This window comes from Hippoglossus hippoglossus, chromosome 17, assembly GCF_009819705.1.
Source record: "Hippoglossus hippoglossus isolate fHipHip1 chromosome 17, fHipHip1.pri, whole genome shotgun sequence".
NCBI lineage: Eukaryota > Metazoa > Chordata > Actinopteri > Pleuronectiformes > Pleuronectidae > Hippoglossus > Hippoglossus hippoglossus.
The window spans coordinates 629,799-641,658 of record NC_047167.1 but is presented as its reverse complement, the minus strand read 5'-3'; the positions used below and the strand labels follow the sequence as shown (position 1 = coordinate 641,658).

Sequence of the window (11,860 nt, the reverse complement as noted above, 5' to 3'; positions counted from 1 at the left end):
CGCACAAAGACAGGAAACACATGTTCAGTACACAATACTAGCACTGCATGGCAGATACAAAGATCTATTAGCTTATTGGGGGAAAGTAATAGATACTACAAGGATAGCAAAAAGGACTGCATGCTAAAGATCATGGCTAATATATGCATCCAGACAAATTAGAAACCAGGAAGTAGGAGATGCTAAGGTCTACCCATCCCTACAGTAGCTCTGGAGGGACATTTCACTACCAGCTACATATGCATTACTATACTGTAGCTGTTAACTTTCTCCCTCCTATGTTGGATTCTGTAGGTCTGTAGACCAAGTGTGTCATAATTGAACACTTATTTCTTTCTAAGAGTTCAACAGAACAGTTTAGAAAAACAGGAGGGGCAGTTTTTATCTATATATTACAGGCCTGAGGATTCTGTGGGTGTGTCTCCAGTATTGAACTGCCCACGGAATCACTATGTGTTTGTCTCCTGGGAAAACTTTCACAATGCTAAATGACTCAATACAGTTCTATGGACAGACACTCATACATATATCATGGAGCTCTGTTCACCCTGTCATGATGTCATCTACTTTTAGAAGCATTATTATTGAAAAATGTGTATGGATTGCTTTTCTCATATAATCTTTTTTCTTTATTTAAAACCCATTATGAAGATTTTAAATGTTTACTGCTACAAATACAAACAAATCAGTATTGATTTAAAATATATAATATTGATCTTTGTTGATGACATAATCATTTTCACAGTGCTACAGGTTTCCCCCTTAATCCAACTCTTGTTTTTTTGATGATTTGCAGTTGCAATATTAAAATATTTTATAACACTCCAAACAGTAAAAGTTTCTTCCCATTCTCTACAAAGGCACCGTAAAGAGCTTGTGTACACTGGCTCTCCTCTTTAACAAATATTAAAATAGCATAAGAATGATATTAGAACAGCTTTGAAATGGCAAAAACCCAGCAGGATTAGTGGTTTCGATTAAGGTATAAGGTTTTGTTTGTACAGGACGAATGCAGTCGTGTAACCACACAGTTGTCTTTGTGAACAGTCATTGCATATACATGCACATTCTTGAACCATTTATCAATAGAATATTCTTCTAAACTGCAAACAATAAAGATGGTAAATGTAAGAAACACTGTGAGGAAGGATGAAGACTGAGTCAGTACTGTTTCTGACACAAAGTTTTTCCTCTTGTTTGCTGCGAAATAAAATCAATCAGACCCTGAATGAAATGTTGGAGTTTCAGATCTACTGGGTCTCCAACGTGGTTGAGACCTTCTCATTACTGAGTTCATAAATCTACCATATTGATTGCAATCACGTGGTAAATGGACAAAGGACCTCCGCCCCTCTGTCTCCAGTCGGCCGGTACTACCCGTGCAGTAAACCAAGCGCACCTTATGTAACACTGTTCTGCTGACAATGGACTAGTCCGCTCCTCATGCTGGGACCGGCGGTGACAGAGCTCCACACCGCCTGAGGACCTCGTTGTGCGTGTATCTGTGTTGTGAGCTGGATTCCTCCGGGTGAGCGACAGAAAGCAGGTAAGAGCCGCGGCACAGTCCACTCCTCTCTGCGCACACTGCGGCTGAACGTCTGTGGTCCAGGTCTCAGTGTGTTAGTCTCCACAATGACATATGTTTCTGTCATGAACAGCTTTTTCTCCAATGTTATGTCATGCTTCGTGAAACTGGATCCACTTGATCTTCATCATCGCTTTCTCCACACGGCAGAGATCGTCTCTTATACATGTGTTCGCACTTTGTCATTGGGTCACACATTATTTATACAACCTTTCACCGAACAGACAACACAGACCTTATACAAGGACCCTGAACTCTATTTCTATTGACTGCGCTAAACACGGGGAAAACATCTGTTTACAGCTGGTAGGAATTACATGTATTAATATGTATTGCTATATTTCTAATGCACCTGTGTGAGACTCCTTTGCACAAATCTTAAACCAGTAATCGATCTTTATCAACTTACAAAAGGAGCCACGTCTGTGTTGTTCATTGTAAGCAGGGACGTGCACAGCCATTTTGGGGGCGGGGGCTCAAGTGAGAAAAAGGGCACTTCTCATAATTATTTATAAAAAATATTTTTTTTAAACAAAAAGTTGAATATAGTAAAACATCTCTGACTTACTTAACAATTTATTTCATTACCCTCACACTCACACAATTGTTAAATACTCTTTCCTTTATTATTTAATGACCTATATGACTGCACATGGCTGCTTTTTCACCAGTAAATATTAGTTAATAAAATCAGTCAAATATGAAATCTGTTATTACAAGTGTGCTGTAATTTACAAAATAAGGTTTTCAATTAAAAAATCAGACTACAACAGTAAGTGAATGACGGTGGTCAGTGCTCTCCACACTGATCTGACATTCATTCAGTTTAGACTTGTGTGCTGCACCTAAGGATTAAAAGGACAAACTCTGATTTGAGCCTTTACTGTATCAAGGTGTCCCCGCCTGGCCCCACCTGGCCCCCTTAGCAGCGCCACTGCACTGAGGCGCATTACTCCGCTGGTCAACAAGTGACTCTGCTCCTCTGATGTTTTCTAATCATCACACTTAGAACTGATCTTTATAAAAAACTGCTGAATTCATATTTATGTTCCTGGATAAACGGGGCGTCGCTTCCTCTGCAACAATGAAGTTAAAACACCGCGTTACGTCTAACCCTTACGTCTTGTGTTGTGTAGCAGGTTTAAACATGTGTGTTATAAACTCTAGAGCGACTCACACAAACACAAAGTAAACGTCAGTCCTGTACGTGTCTCAATAACTTGTGATCAGTGCTGGTGTTTATTGTTAAAGTGTAAAGTGAGCGCAGGAGTGAGGAGGAACAGAGACTCTGACACACCGGATCTTTAATGAGCGTCTGTCCTGGTGCTGACGCAGCGGTGTTATAATTATTCAGCGGTGACAGGAATATTATATTAATTTGACAGCAAGTTGTGGTGTTTGAGGGAAAGATTATCTTTTCTGCATGTTTAATGTTTGATGAGTGTTAGAGCATGCTGCAAACATTGCTTCTGTTCAGCCTGTGTTCATCGTTTTAAAAACGTAATGTCCTTCAAGACCTTCACAGTGCGGAAATTTCAAGTGTGACCAACAATCCCCCATTGCCTCTATCACACTACGCCTGTATTGTTGTAGCTTGATTGAACTAGAACTATTAGAGCATATCCCTGGCAAACCCAAACTTACGTCCCTGCGTAGAGCCCAGAGCAAGTAAGCTGGAGCAGACAAACGTCTATGTCAAAGGCCAAAGCTCCAAGACTTCAATTGGATTTCTACAGCTGTGTTTGAACCTATAACCTGATGTGCATATAAACTGGCGTCTTTTTACATGAAGTGGACATAAGAAACTTTACTCATGACTTTGTGTTTTCTTTAAAACAAACAACATACAGTGAATCCAACAGAATGTAATGTCTGGAAGAGGGGGAACTTTTAGACCATGATGCTGAGAAAGTCCTGTGACATACAAGTGTTTTCTAGCTAGTTAAAAATAAGTACATTTTCTAAACATTTATAAATATAATTCATGTCTATTCTTAGGTATTCATGACTTCTTTGATGTATGACTAGAGTATGTTGAATAATCTGTTTATGGTATTTGTTTTCAAAATGATAAAAGAGCTCACATGTCTATTCATCACATCCTGTTCAATCCACTCCACTCACTTTACTGCTCTGAAACCTCTTGTCTTTGTTTCTCAGGCAGGATGTTTGGAGCTGTGGTGGTTGGAATTGGCACAGCAGGTTGGGTGAGGATCAGAGACATGTTAGCTCCACTGCCTGGCAGTCCTGCAGAGCAGCTCAGTGTCAGAGGATTCATATCCAGGTAACTCACAGACGCTGTCCAACATACACACAGAAACACAGCCAATATTGGCCAAGGTTAAGATAGGATATGACCTGAAGCATCAAGTGAGGAAAGGCCACACAAGATCTGCACTTGTTTGTCCTATTTTGGACTTGAGAGTGTGCCCAAGTACAGGCGATGATAAGGAGATTGTTTCTGTCATCTTAGGCTGTTTTTATCACACAGATGTTTGTTTTTAATTAGTGATTTGATGCTATAAAAACGGGATCAAATATGATTGACAGCTGAGACTCTTGATTGGTCGCATGTATCGGCAGGACCTTGATACCGTGGCCCAACCCCCCCGATTGATACTGTGCAGGCTCTGGCTCCAGATTACATCTTCGGGGCAAGAAGCCCTCGTTTCCAGGGCTTCATTTCATTGGCTTCTTTTCTGGATAGTGGGAGGAAGTGGAAACCAGTCGTCCATCTTTATATTAAGTCTGGTTTGCCCTCCTATAAACAGGATGCGCTGTTACAGCACATTAACACCAGTCGGCCTTTATTGCTAAAAGCTCTTGGATCTCATCCTCTTTCCAAGTTGACATCTCCGTCTGCATCGTCTACATGTATGACACTTCTTTTTCATCCTGAGATATTTGTATACCTCGACTTTTGCGTCACAAAACACATGTGTGTTAATGAGTTTTCAAAGAAACGCTGTGAATTTTCCAGACATTGTCCTGTGGTATTCTCACATGGGCTCACTCGGATAGTTTTTTTAAAATAACTTTTTTAGTAACAGAGGATAAGCATAGCAGTAACAAACTGGCTACAATTCAAGAAATCTTTCCCGTACAAACAGATTTACACCTCCTAAGAAAAGAGGTTTATAAAGAGGGAACATTTAACCAGTCAGCAACTCACAGGAAGAAACAACAAAGTAGAATTTACTAAAAAAATAAAAACATAACAAACAGGAATGAAATGTTAAAATTATATAATAATACAAAAGATATTCAAGAGGAGAAAGTGACATTAAAAAAATAATTGAATACAAAAAAAAAATACAGTAGAGTTTCGTGATATGTTTATTGGCCTTTTTATTTATTTTAATGGAGAATACATTTTTTTTGTGCATTCAACAATTGGGAGATTGAAATGACATTTGTATTTGTATTTAGTTCTGATGATGCTATTTGAACTAGTTCAAAATGCTTGTTTTTCAACATGACTTCTTACTGGACAGATGTGACAGAAGAAATCTGTATTTATGGATTTAGGGTTCAGACAGATAATAAAAGATTCAAGATTCAAAATGTTGCTCTGTTTTTCTATACGTGGATCTGCCTAGGTGCGACTACAATGTTGGGTCACTTTAAATGTTGTCGCTGCAAGGAAATGGGGGACAGCCTCTGGCTAATTTCACTCAGGTTGGGAACCTTCCTTAGCAAAATAGAGTAGAAGACCACAACCCTAGTGTTGATTCCCCAAGTGTGACATTTGCCTGCCTCTTGCCTGTTTTTAGTGCTTTATCTGGCATGACTTCTTGTGTATGATCAATCGGAGGGGGGAATTAAGACTATATCTTTTATTATCTTTTTTGTGTTCTCTGTATCTGAGTCTTGCTTCTCTGTAAGTGTCACATGCACAAAAGCTAATTAGATGGTCCTTTTTATCATAGCAACTATCAAACATCTCGTTTGGCCATTTCTTTTAGAGCTAGTAGACACAATTAACCTCTAACTGAGGGTAGTTAAGTAGCTTACAGTCCTATATAGTCTTAAACACACTATCCCTGACACACTATTCTTAATTAATGTGTATTTCGCCATTGTGAACAGTACAGGTGAAATGAAAAAACTCATTCTGGCTTTTTAGCTTGAGTGTTTTCTCCAGTGCAACATCACACCTCTGGGTATATAAAATGATTTTCTCAAATTGAAGCTATTCACCACATACAGTGTGTGAAAGGGAAGCAGCAGTTTAACATGTATAGTCACTCACCCACAGAGTCAAAGTACTGTCCGATTTCCCTCTACATGTCAGAAGGTAACAGCACTGTCTTACCATGTTTTTGTTAACAGGAGAAGTCTGGACACTCAGCAGGGAGTAAGTCAGATCACATTGGAGGAGGCTCTGAGCAGAAAAGACATTCATGCTGCGTTCATCTGCACTGAGAATGTGGCTCATGAGGACAATGTCAGGTAATGTGTGTGATGGACAACTACACTAAATAAGCCTGTACAGCAAGTAAACAAATACTTACAAATGTGGGACAAAATAAAAGGAAAAATCGAAGAAAAAAAACGTTTTATTTTCATGAACCAGCAGGCCAGACCAAAGTTGAGCACCTCCAACCCACTAACTAGGGGGGGTGTTAAATGCACTTTGTACTTTCTGTGGCCAGGCCTGGAAGAAAGACGGCATCATACATTACACCCAGGTGTGTTGTAGGTTGTTTCTTTCATCCTCTTAAACACAGGACAGTTCCCATCTTGTCTCAGAGACAGCATATTGTTGTCTTGGATAAATAAATACAGCAGCTCACACATTCTGACTGTTTTTAAAATGGACGAGTTTCTCCATTTTCACATTTTCAATTATCACCATAATCCATACAATAACCATGTGCAGTTAAATACCATCATTCTGCCATACATACACTCAAAGGACTTAAGTCGAAATATTTAAAATATGTAGTACATAATTGCTCTAATGTTTAATTCCTGTTGGATTACATCAAAGATTGCTTTTGTAGATTGGATTGTTTTACATCCATAAAATGATTGCTTGACACATTCAGAGACCAGCTGATGAACATTGTGGAACATTTAGCGGATGAAAAGCTAAACATTTCCTTCAGGTGCTGGTTGAGACCAAACACAGAGTCAAAAGGAGAATGAAAATTGGCTTCAGCAGGTGGCCAGATAAATTTCTCTTAATTTATACTAATATTGCTTTGAGTCTGCTAGATGTATGGGGCAAGTGATTACTCTCACTTTATAAAGTATAATATGTTATGACGAGGACCAGTGACACTTACAGACACTGTTTAACTGTGCAGCTGATTTTCTGTAAAGTGATTTTGAGAAAACTTCTCCCAACAAAACAAACATTAATCGGAATGCACAACTTGCAGCTTCTCATCAGAATTCCTGTTGCTTTCTGCTGACTAGAATAACTCCTCCTTTCTCAACAGAACCTTTCTGCAGGCAGGGAAACATGTCTGTGTTGAGTATCCCATGACCATTACCTACAAGGCTGCTGTGGAGCTGTGGGATTTAGCTCTGGAAAAAGGTAAAACTTTAATCACATGTGTAAATCAGGAGGGACAGTTTCATATAGAGTGTCTGATGATGGGTCCAGTGCAGTAATTGTCAGTAAGGTGCAGTGGAAGTCAGACAATATGTAATTTTCTGCTTCAAGGGTTCTCTCACTCAGTCTGTGGTCATTGCTGTCGGCTTCTCTTGGTTAGTACTCCTTTCACTAGCAAGAACCCCGCTTCAACTATATCTGTCATTTAAAGGTTGAAATGAAAATTAATGGATTTTGAGTGAAGATGGTGAAGTAAAGATTTGTCTCATAGGCTAATCTGGGAGGATGCACTGGTGACTGTGCAGAGGGAGACTACGTTATTCCACCCAACCTACAATGAAACGCACGAGATGTATGCAAACTGAATAAGAAAGGATGAGGGAGGGAGAGACGAGAAGGAAGGGAAAGGGTGGGTCACAGAATCTGAGACAAACAGGGTGTAATGGTTTGACTAGGTAAATGTAGCTCTCAGGGTTATACAAGGATGAGGTTGAGGTGTGGCCCTACTACTGAACGCAACTTAACTAGTTAACTTCATTTAGGGTTTGTGGTTCAGCAGCTCCGACCCTGTGTGGAGTACAAAGGATGTTTCTGAGGGGCTGCGAGCCAAGCTGCTGCTAACACTTGTTTTTCTGTCAACTTAAAAACCCAGTATATTTTATAGTCGTGTGTGTGTGTGTGTGTGTCTGTCAGGAGTGGTTCTCCATGAGGAGCACATAGAGATGCTGACAGAAGAGTACAAAGTACTGAAGAGAGAAGTAGAGGGAAAAGTCCTGAAGGAGGGCATGCTTCATTTTACAGGTAAGAGACTGTGTTTACTTTGATACATCTATACATTTTTGCAAAAATATTTTCTAAAAAGTATGTTTTTGGTTTAGTTTAAAAATATATAGGTTTTGATATTATTTCCATGTTAATTAAATGTCATGTCATACAGTGGTATAAGCTATTGTCACATTAACACTGGTCTGATCTGTAGAGTTGCCCTGCTAAAAGAACCACACTTCAATGATTGAACTACAACGTGTCAATAAGAAAATGTCATGATAAAGGGTATGTTTTCTTATTTGTTCAAGGCGGATCTCTGAAGCCTGGATTTGGTTTCCCAGCGTTCAGTGGCATTGCTCGCCTCACCTGGTTGGTTGATTTGTTTGGTGAGTTGTCGGTGACTGCAGCAACCATGGAGGAAGACTCTGGTAACTGCATCAAGATGACTGCAAAGTTGGTGACTTGTGAAAACCGGTGAGAGACAGAGAGACAACGAGAATTACCGCCCTGTGGTTATATGCCTCCGCCAATCATTGCAGTTTCACTCTACATACATTTTTTTCCCAAGCCCATATGAGGTCACTGTGACTTCTGAAATCTAATCAGTTTATATCAGAATCCAGTAACTAGTCAAAATTTGAAGAAATTCCTTAAAGGTACACTTGAGCTATCATCATGTTCATCTGGCCCAAAACATTCTTGCCACATTTGAAAAAATTCTCTTAAGATGTTCTTGAGATAATGAGTTCACAAGGCAAAATGGGGTTTTGTGAGGTCACAGAGACCCTGACCTTTGACCACTCAATTGTGTTTGTCATATGTAATGAAAATCCCTACAGGTGTTCCTGATATATCAAGTTCACAAGAACATGAGGTCACTGACGCCTTTGACCGTCGACCACAAAAATCTGATCAATTCATTTGAGTCCAACTGAACGTTTGTAGAAAATTTGAAGAAATTACTGTCATGTCATTAATGAGACATCTTGTTCACAAGAATGGGATGGACATATGGACGGTCTACGCAGAAAAACATAAATAAACTAACAATGTCCCTCTATATAGTCTTTCGGACTACGCTGCCATGTCTGTGCTTCTGTCCCAAAGTGACTGATTCCTACTGAAAACACAAGTATCTATTACATATATAAATATATTGTTTCTCTAAAGAAGTTTTGTAATTCCAAAAAGCTGGTCACTGTAGGTTTGCACAAATATTATTGAAACAAGAGGAAAGAGCTGTTTTTATCGTTGATGGTTTTGTGCTCGGTGCTGGCACTGGTTAGGCATCACAACCGTACTGATTTATCACTGGTATCTGCAAAAACCAGTTTGAATTCCTGTTAGTTTCATCTGAGGAGGCAGAGGACCATACAAAGGATCCTACTGACCCAGAGCAACATCTGACTTCTGTCTGAGCTCAGTTGTTATGTAGTCTGAACTACTATAGTCTACAGTGAATATTTGAATGTCTTTATTCAGTGTGGAAGCTTAGAAAAATCAACCTAGTCCAATATATAAGAGTTGCGAACCTGTTTGTACTGCATTACTATTATTATTACTGCAGTATTTATTCAGTACTTATATTAAAAATATGATGGAAAATGCCCCCAGTGTGTAAAGCTTTAATGCACTAGTTATGTTACAGTATAAAACTGTGTCAACATATATAATCCCAAAAAACATTTGCCAGGATATCTCCATAAATAATAGAGGCCAGAAATCCATTTATGATCATGTGGTAGGAATGTTGTCATCACAACAATGAAATCAGAGCATCACATCATATAGTGGCGTAAGGCATTTAATGCAAGTAATGCAAGTTTTGCAACCAATAAGATCATAGACACGATCTACAGTTTATTTAGATGAACCAGTCATTCATCATCATATGGTTTAAATGATGTCTTTAAGTCAAAAGTCTTTAAGTCCACCTCTCTCTTTGTAGACCTCTGACGTGGATTGAGGAGCGGGGACCGGGCCTTCCTAGGGCCAAGAACATCAACTTTCAGTTTAACTCCTGCACTCTAACCCAAATCCCCCCTGCACCCAGAGGGGCTGTGGGCCTCTTCATGCAGGACTTGATCCACTTCTCTGCCAAGCTGGCGGGCCAAGTGAGTCCTGAGGAGATCCAGAGAGAGAAAGTCAGGATCCTACACTGCTTGGAGCTGGCAGAGAAGATTCAACAACTTTGTCAAAGTTAAATGAGGACTATCAAGTTTATGATAAGCATAAATCTTTATGTCTAAAACAAATAAAGATTAAGTTTCCCCAGATCATCACACGTGAGATAATTAGTTTAAAAAACATGGATGCCTTATTGCAGAATATTGGGACTAGAAACACAGTATCTTGTAGAGCAGGTCTCCAGCCTCATCTACACTCACCTGTATCATCTAAACCCCACTTATACCCCCCCCCCCAGAGATATTGCCTTATGTTTCATGTTTTTCTGTTCTTTCAGTAACTATTGCTTGTACACTATAAATTAACAACTAAACAATAAACAACACGAACTGACTTACTGAAATGAACAATGGGAAATCATTGAACTAGAGTACGGGTTTGTGTAGGTGAAGATCCTGGTTGTGTGAATCCAGTAGAAATCAGTTTAGCCTATTAATAACTCTCAAATCCCACTCTCCCTCTATCACAGCTGTTAGACCTAGATGTACTGTATAGGGTTGGGCGACATAAGTTAGTGTTTTGATTCTGGTTTTGTGGAGTCCAGTTCAACACCACTTTCTTATGATCTTGCGAGAGCATACAATTTAATTGGCACCTCCTGAACAGCTTCAACACAAAAACCCAATCATCATAAAAGCAGTGGAGAGATACGGTAACTGGTCTGTATTGTCAGTTATCAGATCATCTGATTGCCAGGAAGAGCAGGTCTTTTATATTCTATCTGAGAGATCAATGATGGCCTCCAGCTCCACCCAAACCAGGAACCTGCAACACAAGACAGGATACACACATACAACCCAAAACACACAACCCCAGGCAGAGGCTCTGGGGCCATCACATCAGCAGTAATGATTTCATGATTTGCCAAATAACACGCCGTCTAGTACAGTAGCCTTAGAACCAAATGTAGAACCAGATACAAATTTAGACCACTTTAGGTCTATAGAGCTTTCTGAGCTGACTCTTCATTTAACTTTCTTCAACTTGTCTATTAGACTATATCCCAACTAAGGCATTTGAATCAACAGTTCTATATTAAATCTGATTAATATATCTCTATCAAGAGGCTTCTTACCGCAGGCTTTTATGTAATTAAACATGTGATTAAAAAGCCTTCTCATGTTTTAGCTAAATTTAGACATAACAAAGCTACCCTTCATTTCTAAAATCCTGGAAAAAGCTGTTGCTGACCAGTTGTGTTTATTTGCCCAGGAAGGGTCTGTTTAAAGACTTTCGATCAGGATTTAGAATCCAACACAGCACAGAAACAACACTAATAAAAGTTACCACTGAACTTTTCATGGCCTCATACAATGGGCTCGTGTCGATACACGTCATGCTGGCTCTTAGTGCTGCGTTTCACACCATAAATAACGAGATTCTGTTTCAGAGCCTGGAACAACATGTAGATTCCAATTTCTGCTCTCCTGTGGAACCAGCTCCCAGTTTGGACTCTCAGCTCTGGAGACAGACACCATCCGGCAGCTGTGGCTGAGGGGTAGAGCGGTCATCCCTCCAACCAGAAGGTCGGCAGTTCGATCCAAGTCTTCCCCATCTGCATGCCGAAGTGTCCTTGGGCAAGAGGCTGAACCCTGAATTGCCCCTCATAGAAAAAACTAAGCGCTGCTAATAGATGCACTGTATGAATGTGTGTGTGTGAATGGGTGAAGGGCAAACTGTTATGTAAAGCGCTTTGAGTGGTCGTCAAGACTAGAGTATAGTGTTAGCGCAATATAAATACAAACCATTTACCATCC

The 11,860-nt window shown here is 39.7% G+C and overlaps 1 protein-coding gene across 2 annotated transcripts; it reads left to right on the top strand.

Moving 5' to 3' along the window:
• Window positions 1-1,390: 1,390 nt before the first annotated feature.
• On the top strand, window positions 1,391-10,446 carry blvra (biliverdin reductase A). 2 transcript variants are annotated; one of them, XM_034612748.1, is made up of 7 exons: window positions 1,391-1,546; window positions 3,746-3,869; window positions 5,918-6,037; window positions 7,033-7,130; window positions 7,842-7,949; window positions 8,225-8,390; window positions 9,865-10,446. In XM_034612748.1, the coding sequence occupies exons 2-7, from the start codon at window positions 3,751-3,753 to the stop codon at window positions 10,118-10,120; spliced, it is 867 nt and encodes a 288-aa protein (XP_034468639.1). In that variant the 5' UTR covers window positions 1,391-1,546; window positions 3,746-3,750; the 3' UTR covers window positions 10,121-10,446. The 2 variants fall into 2 exon arrangements, with proteins under 2 accessions (XP_034468639.1, XP_034468640.1); XM_034612749.1 differs by having other exon boundaries at window positions 1,395-1,546; window positions 3,750-3,869.
• Window positions 10,447-11,860: the final 1,414 nt, after the last annotated feature.